This window comes from Merops nubicus, unplaced genomic scaffold, assembly GCF_000691845.1.
Source record: "Merops nubicus isolate BGI_N331 unplaced genomic scaffold, ASM69184v1 scaffold5261, whole genome shotgun sequence".
Classification (NCBI taxonomy): domain Eukaryota; kingdom Metazoa; phylum Chordata; class Aves; order Coraciiformes; family Meropidae; genus Merops; species Merops nubicus.
In genome coordinates, this window is record NW_008590142.1 from 72,959 (window position 1) to 92,393 (window position 19,435).

The following is a 19,435-nucleotide window of genomic DNA, read 5'->3' on the forward strand; positions in this document are numbered from 1 at the left end:
TATATTTATTGAACATTAAATTTTACACTTAAATGGCTAAAAAATATCAACGAAAAATCAGATTACAGGAAAATATATTAAGAAAGCTTTAACATTTTTATGTAATCTAGTAACAGGAAGGGGAAAAAAAACAAACACACATACACACCCAAATGTTTAAAAGTGGGGAGGATTTAATCTATTCCCCCATCCTCAATATTCTAGCCCCAAACAATGACTTGCTCTCATTTTATAACACAGTGGATCTGAAGGACATCTGAACATCACACTGTTTACCATGCTCACAACAGCTACCTTCCTTCTCTATATTATTCTGAAATACTTGAACTACAATGTTTGAGATATTTTCATAGAAACCCTGGGCTTCCATTTCATAACACTGAATATTTTTAACTAAACTAAACCACTTTCATATCAACCCCTGCACAAATGAAGACTTCCACATATAAGTCAAATACATTGGTCAAATTACAGATGTTGAAATCCATAGACTTTAGTAGTTTAGAAGTCTCATTCAAATTTGGGATAAACAGGTTATCGAAATCATAGGGACAGACCTAAAAGTTGTTTGATAGCCATTTCCTTCCATTATATATTGTTTATAGTGAGTGTTTGGCTAAGATGTCCTTCGAGACCTCCATAGACTTCCCCTCAAGTTGTGACAGCATATCACTACCCTTACAGAGCTCCTCAGGATTTACCCTTGATACAAATTTAACACACTGCTTCTTCTTGCAGCCATCTTGGACACAAGAAAAAGATATTTCCTTCTTTTGTAGAAACCTTTGTCTTAATGGAGACTTGTCCCTTCACCCTGTGTACCCTTCAGAGCCCAAAAACTCACAGGAGAAACAAAGAAAATCCTGATCGAGAAATACTGTCATCCTTATTATTAAACACTAGCTGCTACTGTTATATAATTTAAAAAAAAAAAAAAAAAAAAAAAAAAAAGGGGGGGTAGGAATTTCAGTAGCAGATAAACTCAACAAAAAAAAGGCACTATTGTTAGGGGCTGAATAATATGCTTAAGCATCTGCAACCAAACCAAATACACAGATGCTATCAAACAAGCAGTTCTCCTAGCTCTGCCAAATGGCAAAGCATCAAAAAGTTATAACCTAGCCATTTTGTATATAATGATGGTTTTATTTCATGTCTGCAAAACTACATCAAAATTGTATTAAAAAAAAGAATAAAGACAGATATGTTCCTTATTCAAGTTATTAAGATGGAACAGATTTTATTAATCTATTAGCAAGAATGAGCAAGGTCAGGGACAGACCTAAGTGTTCCTTCTTTAAGTGCCACTTAAACGTGTGAAGGAAAAGCAACGGGAAATCATGAGGAGCACGTCTGCATCGTACAGAGGGCAGTGCTGGGAAGCCAAGACTGGCCCAGTGTCCGGCTGTTTCACAGTGCAATGCAAAGTGGTGCACAGGGCCTGCAGCCATGCTTACTCAGGACACTGGCTCCCGAAGGACACAGCTGCAGCATACCAAGGTACTCGTGTCCTTAATGACGTCCCCTGGTCCCTCCAGCCAGCCAGCAGTGTACCGCTCCACCCCAACTCCTCCGCCCGCTCCCCGCCAGTCCCAGTCATCACTGTTGTGCTCCGCAGCATGATGCTGATGTGTCCCACCTCTGCTGAAAATCATCTACTGGCCTTCTTTCAGATTACAGGTCTTGTTTAATAGGTGCTTTTGTTCCAAGGCTGACAAGTTGACCTACCAATTACTGATGTGAGTACTGCTTTGGTTTCTGCAATCCCTTTTCGCATTGTCAGATTAAAATCTAAATCCCAGCAATGACAAGGAACATTGACCCTGTAAGCAGACAATTCTAAATAAAGTTGTGATCAAAGCATAAAGTACCCTAATAAAGCCCAGGTGGCTCTAGCTTATCATATGCCATACTCATTGTTTCAAGTGTCCCAATTAATAGAATTCCAGGTGTCAAAAAACCAAGGTTTGCTGCCAGTCCTTTCAATCCAGGCCCTGTTATGTATCTGGAGCCTTTTGATAAGAAGGTCTAATTTAAAATAAATAATAAAAAAAAAAAACCAACCCAGTTCATAAATTCTTATTTTAAGAGTCAGGCTTTCTGTCACAGTTGGCAAAACCACAGAAACCGATGTGGCTTTGTATTATTCACTATCTACATAAAGCTAAGCTTACTACAAATGAGATAGCGAATGATTCATGTTTGCCACAGTTTTCTGTGGGCCTCTGTGTTTGTCCTGGAGAGTCAAAAAAATTAAGAGATTTAACCTCCAAGTTTCAATTAAAATCACAGTCAATACTTTTAACTACTTTTTAAAGTCTTTACATTTATAATGAGTGTAAGCTCTGACAGCAAACAGGCCCAAAAAAAAAAAAAAAGCAACACAGATGACTGGACATTTACTCTGCATTTTAACTTTCTGCTTTATGCATCCAAAAACATCCATTAATTTTTCACTTTTTTTCACTTGAAATATCATTTCAACAAAAGTATCTCAGAAGATTCAGTCAAATTTCACAGAATAGAACACTGTGAATAACACAAACCTGTTTTCAAACATCATTTTAAAAAGGAAAACCAAGAGCTCAAATTTCTACATTTGAGGACAGAGGGAGTTTTTTGTTTTTAATTCTACACCACTGCATCAAAGCGAAATTTCACAAGGAACTCTGTCATCCCTCAGCCTGCCATTCATTATTTCAAGTAACGTCTTGCTTCCCTCCTACAGCACATTTTAATTTCTGAACCACTATTTCATTTTCAAACAAAATAGTGGATAAAAGTTTTGCATAAAATTCAGGTTTAGAAATCTAACATTTTTAAAATGCTACAGCATTTAGCCTTCCAAACTCCCACTTGCCTTTCAGTTATAACCGAAATTTCAGTTTCCAATTCAGTCAGGTAGAAATGCCAATATTCCACTGAAAGCCATTAAGTCCTGGACACCTAAACTTGTGTGCTGTTTCTAAAACGTTTTCAGCAAGTATGTGTTTGTACTATGTTTAGGATATCCAGAGCCGGCTGACGCCTCTGGGCATGAGCAGAGCAAAGCATAAATTGCATTGCACTTCCTAGTTTGAGAGCTGCACAGCTTTCAGGATGAGAGCACTGTATTCCAATTCACATCCAAACACTTCTTACTCCCACTCCTCACTCTGTCTCATGAGCATTCATCTATCTTCAGCACATGGTGCCTATTAGAAAGAATCACTATACTCTTCCAATTCTGGTTTCAGTAAATTGATCAATCCCAAACCAATCCTCAACTGTCTGTCTTTTTATCTAGTCTTCCATCAGAAACACACAACTCAATGACTTTCGATGCTGTACTTTCTAAAACGCATACGACCAAAAGACAAAAAATACCTAAACAAACAAAAAACCAACACACCACAAAAATAAACCACCACCTTAAAAAACCCTTAAAAATGTCAAGGCAACATTTCATTACTATTTTTTTGTCTGCTTTGAAACTATTCTTCCTATTCCTGAGAAGAATTGCCATGTTTGGGCTAGTTCCTGAATACTTGGTGCTGCAACCTTGTCTTTCTTGTACATGAAGGAAGGTATGTAACTAGAGAGTAACACATCAAGTCTAGAAAATCATACTCAGTAGAATTAAAATAATTAAAAAAAATAAATAAATCCTGCTCTTGTAGCTTTAGTTACTCCTTGTAGGACTCAGGAATACATTTTTCAGCTAGAGGAACCACTGGGCTCATGGGACCAAGATCTTCAGAATTTCCTGAGTAACAGACATCCATTTTTAAAAGCGCTTGTTGTTCCAGTGCCTGAGAAAGGCTTTCGAGCCTCACTGTGTACCAGGAGTGGCACCCAGTGTCCAAACAGCATCCTTACAACAGCATCTCCAACTCCTTTCTCAAACGCCTTCCCTCACTCCTCTCTCCCAGGCTGCAGCCGCAGGAAGTCAGCAGCTCTACGCTTAAACTGTACATTTCATAAAGTGTATTTTAAGTAAAGCAGTTTACACAGAGTTTTTGCCAAATTACTTTAATCAATGCTACATAGATGAATCACATTTTCAATTATTTAATGCAGAGAATAACTATAAAACCCAATAAAATACATCAATTAAGCCATACAGTTATGGATTTAAACTCTGAATGGTCTTTCAGCTTTACTCAACAACCGATTTAACAGCCACAAGCTGATTTATTCCCAATCATTGGCATTGCTTTAATAGCCCAGACCAGTTTTCCTAAACATGCTGTTAGAGCAAAATTAAAAGTCACTTCAAGAATGAGAAAAGAACCAAATCTTTTATTTTCACATTTTCCAGCAGGATTTTAAAGATCAGCTACTGTGCTTGGCTAAGGCAACTGAGGAAAAATGAGAGTAACAAACCCAGCAAGTAAAGTCTTTTTGTTTCCTCCCAAAATTGACCAGAGGAATAAGACTTAATAAATAAGACTCAATACCTGAAGAAATAAGACTCAATACCTGGAGTAAGCTATAGAGAAAGTTTCCCCCAACCTGCTGCAAAAGCTCCATTTTCTACATTTTTTCTTTCACTATCACAAAGAGTTCAGAGTAGGACAAAACACTGAATGAGTAGAACAATTATCCTAGTGCATTAAACAGCTATTACTCTATCACTAAGAACACAGTATGGAGCAATACAAACTGCTAAAAAGAAAATGTAAAAAATTGAACATGTTAGGGCAGGGGGAATGAAAAAAAAAAAAGAAAAAAACCACACCACACAAACTATCTATATGTGGAAGTCAAATTTCAAATACCCTTATCAGTAATTTTGCCAGACTCCAGCTAGTCAGTTTTCCTTTTTCACTAGTATTAAAACCTAAAACCCACCATAACCTTTCTCTGCTCAACAGTGAAGCCTAAGCATTGCCCACCTTACTTGCTGTCTGCCTTGTGTGTGCTAATTTGAGGAACATTACCTGCACCTCTTCAGGAGTCAAATGTCTTTCAGCTAAGTAAAACTCCCGAGTTCACGAAAGCGTAAAACATTAGATCTCAGTTATTCTGCAAATAACTCTGAACAAGCTTTTCTTTCTTAACCAAAGGGGCAAAACTTAAGAGTTTATCAAGAACTCTAATATCCTGATGTTCAGTGTCCGTAGTGCCTTTCTAACATACCCCTCTAACTTCTTTGCTGCATAAATGCACGCTATAAAAGCTCCAAGATATGTCACATAGACTAAGTTTATATATAGAAATACATATACACACACGTATAAATATAGATTGTTTTAATGTATCTAGTCACACACACATATTGAATATACATTCAAAACTTGTTGAATTAATTCCCCGTTAAGATTTATTTTGTTTCAACGAGACTTCAACTTGCAAAAACATGCACACATTGCACAGCAAATATATCTCTGTTAGGTGCCTAACATGGCCAGGGAAACCATTTTGATTATTCTGTGCTCACTTATGCATTGTCCTACAAAACAATATGATAGAACAGCAAGAAAATAGCAATTAAGAAAGTTTGAATGCACATCGGGAATCACTAAAACACACACTAGCCAAGTCAGGAACAATATGACTGATGAATAGGCCATATTATATTAGGATTGTTAGCAAGTGTTAAAAAATTATCCTTAGCAGATGTCCCTTATGACCTAAATATATCGCACAAAGTACATGCCCGTCTTGTTTTCTAAAAAAGTTCTAAGAAATTTTTCCATTTCTATTTATTGACTAAACTCCACAATGCTGCATGTTGGCTATAAATACGTATTTATCACACTAAATTTACAAGAACATAAGAGTATTCTACTGAAGAGTAAACAATCTATTTTAATGTGTATTTTTCTACTGCATGAATTTACGCTGAACTGAAGCATGTAATTCAATAAAAGAAATCAAACTGTATTCAGCAAACAGTGAAACAAAAGACAAGCTGCACACTGCAGCAACTTCTCAACCAATACACCACACACCAAAATATAGTTAATGTCTTGAAGTTAGACGAGTCAGAACAATCTTATCTGCAATAAATACTTTTTGTAGATATGAGTCGATATGGAATTAGATAAACTGAAGCTACTATAGACCATTACATGTACAGATATGCACACCCTGCCCATCTTTACTAGGGCTTTGAAGAAGTTTTTATTTCCTTAAATTTTCCTATTATTAAGATTCTATGTACTGGCTTACCAGACTACAGCAAAAATCAAGATTTGCTCAGTTTCTTTTTCTCAGTTTCTCCAGATGTTTTTGACTGCACCACTGGATTCAGCAACATGTATTAATCCTAAATAAATAACATTAAAACACACATCTAAACTTAAAACTTTGCTAAGGAATTTTCTCTTTTCTCTCACAGAGCAGTATTTCTCTAGAAAAATCTTTTTAAGTTATATACTCCTTGTGAAACAATTTCTTGTCCTTTCAAACTCCACTGGTGCTGTAGGCTTCCTATTATAAAAATGGACTTCAAGCCTGGTCCTCAAGTATTAAATTTAATATTTAGTATTGAACCTTGGGCCAGTAATGCATCTTTATCTTTCCATCAATAAAATAAATATAAAAGCTATAAACAAAAAATGTGCAACTTGGGTTTAATGTGTTCTATACCTCAAGTACATATCATTTTCTTTCAGAAGAGAATAACGCTACATTTTTCCAGATTATGTAGTTGAGAAATCCATAAAACATTATGAAGTGAGAAACAAGAATCAAAAATGCTTTCCTTAATTTACTTTTACTACTTATTTCAATCAGTTTCTATTATTTTTCACCCAGCTGTATTGATTTGAATTGTTCTTCAGTAGAACTATAGGCATTTCCTTCATCTGGGCTCTCAGGGAAAAAAAAAAAAAAAAAAAAACTATTAGCACACGGGATTTTTTCATTTTGCCCTGCTTTTCTTCAGCTCCCTCAAGTTATTGCAGTGTTCTTTGGGGAAGGAAATAGCTAAATACTTGCATTAGCAAAAAAAAGGAAAGAAGGGGGAATGGAAAGAGGTAGTAAGAAGGTGTTAAACGAACACTCTTTTCCTCTTGGTCCAGTCATGATGGGAGAAGTGTTACCAGAAGTACAAATAAGTGCAAGAGTCAAAAGATCTGGCCAAAGCCACAGGGGAAACACAGGGACCACAAGCAATCGGTCTCTTAAGAGAGGACACGCTACAGACCCAAACACGGCATGCAAAAAGCACAGAAAGTGATCCAGGGAACCCAATGGAAACTTCCACTCCTGTAGCACACTGCCCAAGATTGAAGGATCATAATCAAGGATGAACTAGGACAAAGTTTTTAGCAGAGCTGAAAATGCCATTTTTACATGGTCTGGGCTTCCTTCTGGATGAAGCTTTACTTCCTTCACACACAGAGGTAGCCTAAAGCTACTGCTTTTCTAATTTTTAGGCACTCCAGGTGGCACCTACCTCAGCTGCATAAGATGAACACAGGATCTACCAAGTTGTTTATCATATGTTCTAGCAATTGTCTAAAAAAAAAAAAAAAAAAAAAGTTTCCTTAAAATATAAATGGGTGTATTCAAACTTTTTTCCCCTGAATTGAAGTACAGCGAATTTCAAATGCTTAGTAAAAAAAATAGAGTACATCTGGGGAGAGAAAAAAAATTTAAAACCCAGCAAGTTTCACCTTTGCCATATGTTCACAGCAAGATCACTTCATAAAGTAATCTATAGCAGAACAGCTAAAAGAATTAGATGGAGGTCTCTGCTTTTAATATGCACTAGCATATTAGATACTGTTTGCCATAATATTTCCACAAGTTAGTGATAAAATACAAACATGAACTCACATGCATCTGTGTATATTTAAAGTGTTGGGAAATATAAAGCATTTTTGTATTTCAGACTTCTAGCATATTCCCAAAGCAGAACAAATACATTAAATGAGTTTTTAAAAATTCAAATGATCTTCAGATTCTTTGTAACTCACCAAATAATATTTTTAAAACTTTTGAGTATGCAAGGTAAATAACCTTTACATTTTACGTCCCCTAACAAATAGTAAGCAGAATGGTTAATATTTTCAAATCACAAACTACAATCTACGCATAAAATTCAGACTGATGCTTGAAATCAAACAACAGATATTAAACATCCGAACACACTTTTAATTGGTTAGCCTCTTCTGTGCACTTTTACAACTTTAATCAAACTTGTTCTGATTCTATTAGCAAGAAAAATCAAATTCAGAATAGCTCATTTGTAATATTTTACCTAAACAGCAGGTAAAAGAAATTGGGCTTTCACATTGCTGTTTACGTAAAAGTTAGTGAGCTTCTGCAAGTGTTACAAAACTATATGAAAATCTACATAGCAAACTAAATGTTCATAGATGATGATTATAAATAAAGAACACAGCTACGGTAGAACACAAACTATACAGTAAAAATCTCCTGGCTTCAAATTCAGAACTTGCAAATTGTGAAATGGTTAAATGCAAAACTAAGCTGGATACAATCTTCCAGCTCATTCTAATGCTGCTAAAAGACAGTTACATACAGCAAACTACTTTTCAGTTAAAACAGACGCTTCCCTAACTTCATTTTTGGGAGTACTAAGTGATTATTCTTAAGTCTAATTTTCAGTAAAGTTCAGTATGGAAGTTTATTAGATATGACAATATCATCCATTGCAATCACAATTAAAAAGAAAAGCAAACTGTGACTACTTTTATCAGAATCCATAATGACAGCCATAAGGTTTTTATGTTTAAAATTACTCAAGGAAAAGTGCCATGAAATATGTTTTCTTGGAAAAAAAATAAAATAATATTTTTCTACATTTAAAAGTTAATTAGACTAACCTCCTTAAAGCAAAACTTTAACAGAACTGGATTTAAATAAAACTTCAATATGCCTGGTGCTTTAAAGAGCAAAATGACATTTTTTGATTCAACATTAAACGCTGAACAAAAGGATTTACCTACCACTTTAAAGCATTGCCTCTACAGTGAAAAAAAAAAAAAAAAAAAACCAAAAAAAAAACAACCCACACTTGAAAATCCAGAAATGCAATAATCAAAGCATTTCAGGCATGTCATCCAATACTGTCAGAAGAGGAATAGTTTATATGTATTTTGTAAGTCTGCACAGACCACTAGTTTAAAACCACTTAAATAAGCTAAGAAGTCCCATCACAAGTGCTATGTCCTCTTTCTTAGTTACGTGGGGTAGAATTAGGAAGTGAAGAAGAGAACCTACAAAGCAAGAAAGCTCCTGTTCTGTTTTTAGGATACTTATACACACATAAGAGTCTCTGAATCAAATTCAACCAATCTATATAGTTCCTCAGAACATGCAGCACACTTAGGCTGATTTAAGAAACGTTTTTACATTTGACTCAGTAGAGCTGTGTTTAATTCAATGCACCTAGTTACATACTTTTGGAATACATTTGTATCAAAGATTATATGAACCTTATCAGCTGAAAATAATTTTTATCCTTTTCTGCCTGCATGCCCGGGCAGGTTTGCTGGCTCGGTGCGCTGGGTACGAGTGCCCTCTAATGGGGCTCCTCCAGCTTGGCCACAGCCCCAGCTCCAAGAGCTCTGCAGTGCAGATCAGGAGGCACACACACACTCATCACAGCCCTCTGTTGTCTTTAAGGTCATTAAATGCACTTTTTCTTAGGGACTTTTCTTACAACAACATACTTAGAGGTGCGTTGCTGTACCTGAAATAGACAAGTCTACGTATCTGCACATATGGGACACCAACCCTGAAAAGCAGCCTTTGATATGAATTTCTTCCTCCTTGCTCAACACAGACAGAAACCTCCAGCAGAGATAAGTCTGCACAGTATGAAAACTTAAGCAAAACATTTAACATGCTGATTCCTGCTACTCCACTGAACCATTACAATTACACAAACCATGTCAATATTAGTTTCCTTTTAGGAAACAAATCAAGAACTCACAGTAGTGAAAGGTAAAGTACAAAATAACTTGGGTGTAATTAGCAGTTTTATTCAAGAACCTTGATTATGTAATATATCTTATTACATGACAATTAAGCATACCTAATAACCTACCTCTTTGTCACTCAGTATATTCCAGTATCAGTTCTGGCAACTCAAAAAAAAAAAAAAAAAAAAAAAACAGAAGACTGATTTCCTTATATAAATTAATCCCTAACAAGCCTACAGACAATTTAATAAATTCTTTACACTCAAAATGATGGGGGGGGGAAAAAAAATCAACTTAAAATTCAAGAAAACAAAGTGAAAATTCATAAATACATGCACAAACTTGATGGGTTTTGCCAGCAGTTAGTAATTGAAAAGTCAACATTTATATAGTGTAGCTTTCTTCCTAAATTACTATAGAACTTATGAAAAAACATGGTTGAGGAATTCAGATAAATGAACTACAATGAGAGCCAGAACCAAGGCTGTGATTTAGGAGCTTTTGGGTCATCTGTTTCTGTCCTTAATGAAATAAATCTCATATAACTGGATTTCTGCATTTCATAAACATTCCATTTTCTTACAATAAAAGCCAATACACATGACCTTCTCTATTTTTGCCAGCAGTTATACCTACAGAGAATAAACCAGAACAAAAAAAATAGAAAAAATAATGCAGTTAAAATTGTGTCTACCCTATTCAGAACATAGTTACAACATGCTCAAGTTCTGTCCTACAATACAAGAGGCATAAAAGATATGAGTGCAATGACAAACGTTTGTGGTAATACTAGCAAGATTTAAAAAGCGAATAACTGGAAGTTGTTTTCACAAGAAAAACTGACAAAATATAATCTGACAGAAAACTTTACAGAAAGGAGACAAATCAATAAAGTTAGAGAGCTCCGACTTAATGACATCAGGACTCCTACAGCAATGTTAGGAAAAGAAATCAACCTTCAGAGTCCATTTGGTCCCTATAGACACATACGTACTGTCTGGGAGACTGGTTTGACCACACAGGGGTTTCAAGCACCTTAGGGCTTCACACTACCTCCCTAGTTACACTATCAACCTAATAAAAGAAAAGAATATAACTCTACATGACAGCAGCCTTTCTTACTACAGTGCTTTTTAAAAAGCCACAAACAGTCCACCAAACACCACCACACCTATGCACAGAGACAGTACACTGGAAAGCCTAAGAACTCCTGTGACTTGGGTCCTGAGGCCCCTAGCATGTCAAAACAATGTAGCTGATCACAGGCTCTCCATCAAGAAATGTAACCTCAAGAACAAGTGCTGTAATAAATCAGGAGAGGTTTTAACACAGGCAACACTCGCTGCATTCTCACTGCAGTAGGCAACAGTTCAGAAGCGCGCACTCAGTTCATTGCTTTACCTTAAATTAACTGTTCTATGCATCTTCCTTCCAGCCACCTGCTTCTGCAAGGACCGCATACTGCGAGTCACTGTACTGGCAATACTGGAGGTAAGGCTCGGCAGTATGAACTGCTGCTACCCCATGCCTATTAAAACCCTGAAAAAGCAGTACATAGGGGCTATGACATGGTTCTCTATATGCAGCTGCATTCATCTCAGGCTAAAGAGAAGCCACAAACAAAGAAAACAGTGAGTGTTTTTGCACAAATGCACTATGTTATTTTCAGGTGTTATTACTGATGATACAACTAAATACTACCTACAAAACAATCTTTAATCACAGATACTTCTAACCTGAACATTGGAAGATAAAATTAAATTTCTCATGTAAGAAAGTAAAAATCATGTTGTGAGGGAGTGGGTGGGGAGAAGGTGGCTTCACCTTTTCATCTGTAGCATTTAAGAGGGAATCTAAGGAAAACTCTGCATAGTAAAAGAAGAAAGTTACACCTTCTAGAACTTCTTCTGATGTATAGTTATTTAACTGGCTTAAAGCTTCTATTGGCATAATTACCACAGCACTTAATATCTCAGCTTTATATGTATGTTACCTAAGTGTATCAGGTTGAAATAAAATCAGTTTTAAAATATCTTACTGAAATGATGTCTCACAAGATCTAGAATGAATGACAAGTTGTATACTACATTTTAAAATGTTGCTTTCCGTTAAAGGAATACCAATTTCCTTTAAACAGGGAGAGCTACTCAACGAATAGAACTGAAGATAAAAACAAAGTGCAATGGATTAAATTTAACATGTTGCTTAGAAACATAATTTATACTCAAAAATAATGCATGCATTTCTTAGGAAGAAAATACAACTCATGCATTACAACTTTTTTGTAAACCTTAACTGAAAAAAAGCAAAACTAAGCTCATACAAAAGCTTGGATGTATGCTAAAGTACAAGTAATTCTCAGAAAACTACCCTCACAAGACAAGCTGAGGTACTGCATCACTTCACAGAAGTGCTTAAGCCAAAAATCCTTGAAGCAGAAATTTGATTTTTTCCTAAACAAGAGCTGAATCCATCAGCTGGAGGATGGAAGGGAAGAGGGATGTGCAGGAATAGGGGTTGTACATGCTGATAACTGAAAGTATCTTCCTAAAATTAAAGATGTGTGTTCTGATGAATAAATTCAATACCTATGAGGATTCAAGTGCACTAGTAATAAGGAAACACAGTTATCTGAAAAGTTAACTCCTGACCAAAAGTCCAGAGTGCAGCCTCAAAATACCAACCTTTCGTGTTGAATCATCTTTTGCTGAAGACTCAACAACGTACCCCTGTTCTGCAATTTTCCTCCGTTAGCTCACACATCATCAACTAAACTTCACCTACAGATTTCTAAAACAGAGAGCTGGGTTGAACCCTCCCACCTCCTCCAAAACTCTTGTGCGGCAACAGGCCAACCTAAGTGTTTAAGACTTCCCTGACAGGAAAATCTTACCAAAAAATTACACTTTGTAAAAAGAATTGTAGGAAGATGACACTGCAGGAGAAACTTTCCAAGATGAAAAACACCTGTGAACTCATAAGTGGTAGACAGTCCTCCCAGATTTTTACTGAGAATTACACAAAGCTAAAAAATCGTCTTGTGTTTTCTGTAGTTTCTAAAAATAGTCCAGTTCAAACTGCACTAAAAGAATCTTCTTGCACTAAAAGAGCAAGTCTGGGTATGGGTTTGTTTTTAATAAAATAATGTATTTTTGAAGGAATTCTGTTGCAGCAAATAGTCAAAACTTAATATTATTTCAGGCAGTAGCAGCAAGAGACAAAATGGCACTACAACAAAAAATATCTAAGCGTATCTTAAGAAATGGTTGTTGCTAGCAAGTTAGAAATACATCTTTATCAAATGGATTCTTAAATGTCATACATACCTATTTCAAGTTCAAATTAAGGATACTTTCTTAGCACCCTCAAAAATGTGTTTTATATTAGATTTGCTCAGTTTAAAAAAGGAATGCATTAGCTTAAATGTCTCTTGCCAACTATCCAACAGTTTGTTTGCTTAAATATCATTCTGCTGTAGATAAGCTCAATTCTCTTAACAATCACCTCAAAAGCACAAGGCAAATGAGTATTTTTCAGGTGACCTGTTCCTAAGCTCCTCCAAAATGATAAAGAAGTTATTTTTTGGGCATATACATTCATTTCTCAGCATAGCAGATTAGGAGTTCTACAACACATAACCAAACTGTAGCTGCTCCCTGTTTCCTCCCCTCAGGAGAAGGGCAGCTGGGGTAGTGAGGCCTCTCAGCCAGTGCAATTGTCCCTGCATTAAGACCAAGTATGACCAAAGTCCGCTATAAAAAGCTTTCTGCAGGCCCAAAAAATTTGGAACCTCAATACGATTGTGCCTATTATACAATCCTAGACAAAGGGGGTTGGGGGTGGAAATACATGAAGGAAGAAGACAAGACAATACAATGTTATTCTGATCAAAGACAACAACAGGAAGTATCACTCTGGGTGATAGTGGCACTGAAGTGCCAAGACCCTTATACTTCCCTGCCGTATCTGCAGGCCTGAATTTGTGGAAATATATAAAGCCAGTTACGATACCGATGTAACACACCAGCCTTATGGGGAGGGAAATGCCTTGTTTGGTTTGGTTTTTAGCATTCTAAATTTTAACTTTCCAGCATATAACAGGAGATTTCTCTGCTGGAGCATCTGTTTCTATAAGGAAAAAGAATCTTTTGAAATCTGGCAAGATACTTGCATATGAAAACAGCTCCAGATAAATCTATATATAAAACATCATTGTTTTTCACATTGGCAAGGCAGAAGACAACTCTATATAGAGCCTAAAAAAGTACCTAATGCTCAGCTGGCAATCTCAAGAGACATTTTATTTGTGTTTTCATCTTCCCTAGCCTCTATCACATAAGGTCAATGGGCTGAACAAGCCCTAAGTGATGGGAATGCAGAACAAACATGAACACTGTGCATTTCCTGACTGCTTCTAACTGTAGTTCACTGAGAAGAATATAGAGAGAACCTCCCTGCAGCCTGTACAGTAGAGGCTAGGGAAGATGAAAACCAATACAAAATGCCTCTAAGCTTGGCTTATAGGGATCAGCACAGTCAAGCTCCCCTGACCTGGCTGCAAATTCCCTGTCACTTCTAGTGTGCAGCAGCATCACTGTGATAGGTTCACTTTCCACTCTGGCAAGAGTTTGCTCTTCTTTCTGTGCCTGCAGCATGGGAACAGGGGGTTGCCCAGCTAAGGCATCCAGGCAAGTGAAGCTCCACGAGGACTACTCTTTGCATCTTCCTCAATGCCAGGATTACTGCCTGCTGCAAAAAAGGGAGACAGAAAGACTGGCAACAAGAGTCACTTTCTTGCAATCAAGTTTCTCCCAAGCAGTAACAGTTGAGCCTTGCATACCAAATTACAAGCTTACAGCTTCAGCATGGTAGTCATCATATGGTAAGATGAATCCATTTCTAAAACTAAGAAAATTATTTCACTCCTTGCTTGCCTATCAGCTATATACAAATAATTCAGTCATTTTCCACAGGAAAAACACGTAAGCATAGGCTCCCATTAAAGTTTAAGTTACTCCAATCCTTTGAAGAGCTCCAGAAGAGAAGGAATCTTTAAAACCTCTTTTAGGTACAGTTCCGACTTAAGCAAGGTATTAATGTAGGACAATTAAGATTCCTTTGTGGTTTGCTTTTTTTTTTTTTCATATAGCAAATTTCAAAATCCCAAAACAGAAGCAGTAAACAGCAAAGAAACCCCACCAGGTTGCAAAGAATTCTCAAAATTATCTGTTCTAAAGACAGGGTCCAAGATTCTTTTGTAACAAGATAAAACATTAATTTAATGATATCTAATCTCATTATAAGCCAAAAAAATGTAGTTTATACTTAAAGATTAACTAATCTTGTTCAAACTGAAATATCAAAATTAGCTAGACACAAGCTTGTAACTGCAGCTATTTTGACTATATTGCCTCTGTAGTTACTCTTGAAGTTAACTGTCTCTTTTTAAGCCCTAACAAAGAAGTGTTTCTAGTAGTATGACTAACTACATACACATATGTATATTACCAGGATTAGAATTGTAAGACTTTCAAGTTTATTTTAGAAACCTTGTATCATTCTGCATCCTCAATAATACTGACTTACAGTGGCAGGAACAAAACATTACTAGGACCAGCAAGGAAAACACTGAGAGACAGAAAACACTGATGCTACTTCTAGCACACTTAAGAGAAGCAAAAAGATGACCCAGATTTCAAGTTAACTGGACCCTCTTAAATTTACAGAGCTCTGCTCTCCAGGCTTTCAGCAGGCATTAACACATCAAAATCAATCCAGGGAGAGGCAATCTGTACACCTGACAATGTACATATGTATAGGTGTGCATACATTCACATTTCCATAAAAAGCTTCAAAGTCTATATGAATTATGGACTGGAATCTAATGCAACTTCCTGTGTGGACAGTGTGACTCTAAAGTAAGTATGACCTTAGAATACAGCATTTATCCTAATAACTTCCCTAATACAGATGAGATTTCAGTTGGATGTTCAGGGTGGCACTGTAACTCATTGATACCTCAAGACAAAAACACTTCCTGATCACATACAAGCTTCTGGTCACTGCAGGAAAAAAAATTAATTCCATTTTTGCACATATGGACTTTTTTTTACCTAAAGTTTTGCAAAACTGTAACCATTACCTTCATCAAAGTCTGCATCATCTTCTGTATGCTGAGGGAATGGGAAGCAATTTGTGATTTCAAGTCTGTCATCTACCACAAGACCCAGCAGCACTCCTTGGACCACTTCATTCCCCTGTCCTTCTTCTTGGTAATGTTTAATGATCTTTAACACAACCTAGAATACAAAATAAGAAAATCATATGCAACAGAGTTTTTGGCCCTCAAACTACATATTTGCAATTTTAATTTTTTTTAAGCGTTGCATAAATTAGAACTGCAAACCCAGTGAGCTACTGCCTTAGACACTTGCAATTATAATACAAGTTGAAGAATACGCAGCCATTCTAATATTACAAGAGAATAAAAAAGACCATTAAAAAAACAGGCAAAATAAAGCTCTAAACCCATTTTCTGAAACACCTTTCTAACATAAAGTATTGATCTCTTTTACTTTACTTTGTTGCTGTAACTGTTAAAGATCTTGCAAGGCCAATAAGCTCCCTCCTGAGGGAAACCCTGCAGAAGAAACTAACAAAACACCTTGAAAGTAACAGTGCAGAAACCAGTAGGAAATCTTTTAAAAGGTACAAAATACATCAAATTTCAGTTGCATTAACCTTCAAAATTATATGTCATTGCAGTTTTACTTCAGATGATAGCTTAATTTATATTTTATAAACTATGTGTCATGGGATACTTAAGAATAATGAATGATAAAAGAAAGAATGAAAAAGAAGCACAAATTACTCATCATACTTTTAATAATATAATTCTCACTTCCTTCTCTAAATCTGAGCTCTACAGTGAATAATTCTCATGAGATAATATTGTAAATTGGAACAGTATGAACAAAAACCACTCAAAAATAGTCAATCATTTGCTAGAAACATTTTTACACTTAAATAACATTTCATACTTAACAAGAACCAGAACAAGATAAGGCTCTAACCACAAACACTGACATGAAAGAACATATGCTTTGTCCAGCGTAAGTGGGATTTATTTCACTAAACTCTAATCCATCCAGCCAAAACGCACCAGAAAATGCCTGATGACTATGTTGTCATTAAAGCAATACTACTTTAATGTCTGTTGGCAAACAGACTACTCTAATGGATTTCAGCTCAAACACCCCAAGAACAGATTTTGTCCAAATACTGTTTTTTAGTGAACATTCTACAAGGGAGAATAAAAGTTAGACTTATATTTACATTTCAGTAACATACATTTGTCCCCAGCTTTCTCACTGGTTGTTCAGCAGAACTTTACGTCACAATTCCAGAAACACCATTAATGAATTAAAGCACCACAGTAAAGGTTAAATGGTAGAAAAGGCTGATCAGAAAAGAAATTCTTTACAAATACATTGACTTCTTGGGATAAAATGGGAAAACAAGAGCTTCATATACAGCCTGCCTGGGGGATGGGCAAAAGCATGAAAAAGAAATGCCTTTTTCCAGCTAAGTCGGGTATAAAGATCAAAGCAGACTAACACCCGCTGACTCCTTGTTTATTCACAGTATCCCTCACGTGTGTATTCTCTTGCATCTAGATACACTTGCACTGACGCTTCTCCTTCACAGGCTATCACAAGTAGATGAGACCGTTCCAACAGAATACACATTCACACCTGTCTGTCAAGTCCAATGAAGCCATACCTTTTCATCTAATTTGTTAAAACAGGTCTACAGAGCAGGTAAAGATGGATACTTTGGTTATATAAATCTTATTCCATGAGAAAACAGTAACAAAACTCAGCAGGCAGCAAAGTAGAATTTAACGATGCTGAAAGCAGAACAGCAAACACCAGTTTGAGATCTCCTGGATCTTGAAGATGGATATCTTCTACCACAGAGCCAGCACATAAATAATATTCAACTTGCCTTTAGTGTAAAGTTAAGGTTTATCATATATTTGCCATAAGCTGTCTTCAACAGTCAAGGAATCCATAACTAACAGGACAGATTACATCACAGCTTGCTCGCTGCCCACTATATAACTATTCTCACCATCTCTACTATCTTGTAAGCTTCACCTTTTTCAGCATTCTTCTCCTCATTTGCTCTTGAGTTTTCTATGCACACCGACTTGTCCCTGTTACTGTGATTCCCATTCGCTTGATTCCATTCCAGGAGCAACTGTGATACAATTTCAGAATTGCTCCCAGAAAGCAGCCACAAATGAAATGAGCATGGGCTGCACCAGAATATCAATGATTTTTCAGGGAGGTAAAACTAGGAGTTCAAAACTCTTAAATGCTAATTAAATACCCCAATACACAATGAAGTTATCACACAAGCCTGCAGTTTCCAAATCTCCAGCCTTAAGACCACAGCAGATACTACGCAGGGAGATACAGACCCCAGTTTAGGCCTACCTGCAAGCTTGTTTTCTAACAGCATCTGAAAAAGGTAATGGACTCACTACTCTGAATTTCACACCCATTAGCAAGCTGCAGAAGTACAGGTTTATGACCGCACTGGAAAACACATTAGCTACTGAAATAATTTATAAAAGATACCTGAACAAGATGGAAAAATGCATCCAATGATGCATGATTCTTGTTTTCATTTTGGTCTTTGGTCTGGAGAGTTTTATTTCACACATAAGACTCAAGTCTTCACTACAGCAAGCTCTTAAACTTGGACTGAAAAACCTGCCATCAAAACACTACCATATGACCAGGAGGCAAACATGCACTGGAACTTATGTTTCAGTACTAAAAACAGGGCTTCAAGTGTAAAGTAGAACTACTCTAGTGATAACAAGGCCAGTCCCATACACTAAAATTGTCATTTCCATTTGTTTGCTAACTTAGATACAGCAGTAAGAGCTGTCACTGTACAAGTAATGCTGTGACATTTCAAAACAATACTTCATAGCGAGCAAACCACACACAACACCCTCAAAAAGGAACACTAACTTGTATCTAGACATTTCAAAAAAAGATATTATTTATGAAGCATCAGAACATAATCAGAATAGCTTTCCTGATCTGAAAATAAATGTAAGAAGTGTCCACATAAATAATGCCTACTACAAGAAAAGAAGCATTCTGAAACTATTACAAACTTCAAAGATACATATTCTAGCTGTAGGAGTATAATGCCAAATTTTAACTTTGGCCACATCCTGACATCACAGTTGTCAACTTCATAAGTTTGTATCTCATACAGAAATACCAATAGCACTAACTGTGAGCTGAAGTGTTGTAAGCCTTTGGGGCGTCCTGGGAAGATTCCACTTCAGGGACACAAATATGCTGAGATGCACATTTCTGTTTGTCTCAAGAGAGACAACAGCCAATCAAAGCACTGAAGATTCATTTATGATTGTGTTCCAGAGAGCTGGAAGTCGCCACATGGAAAACAGATTTCCAGTACCTGTGCTGTGTCTTACAGATGTGATATCAAACAAGAGAAAGCTT

At 36.4% G+C, this 19,435-nt stretch overlaps 1 protein-coding gene across 1 annotated transcript in view; it reads right to left on the reverse strand.

The window, feature by feature from the left end:
• Positions 1 to 19,435, reverse strand: part of EIF3H (eukaryotic translation initiation factor 3, subunit H) — a 68,475-nt gene that overhangs the window by 48,715 nt on the left and 325 nt on the right. Inside the window, exons 2-3 of the mRNA XM_008949814.1 lie at positions 18,018 to 18,146; positions 16,027 to 16,183 (exon numbers count right to left, since the gene is read on the reverse strand). Coding sequence (XP_008948062.1) covers positions 16,027 to 16,183; positions 18,018 to 18,146 — 286 coding nt within the window. The remainder of the gene's footprint in view (positions 1 to 16,026; positions 16,184 to 18,017; positions 18,147 to 19,435) is intronic.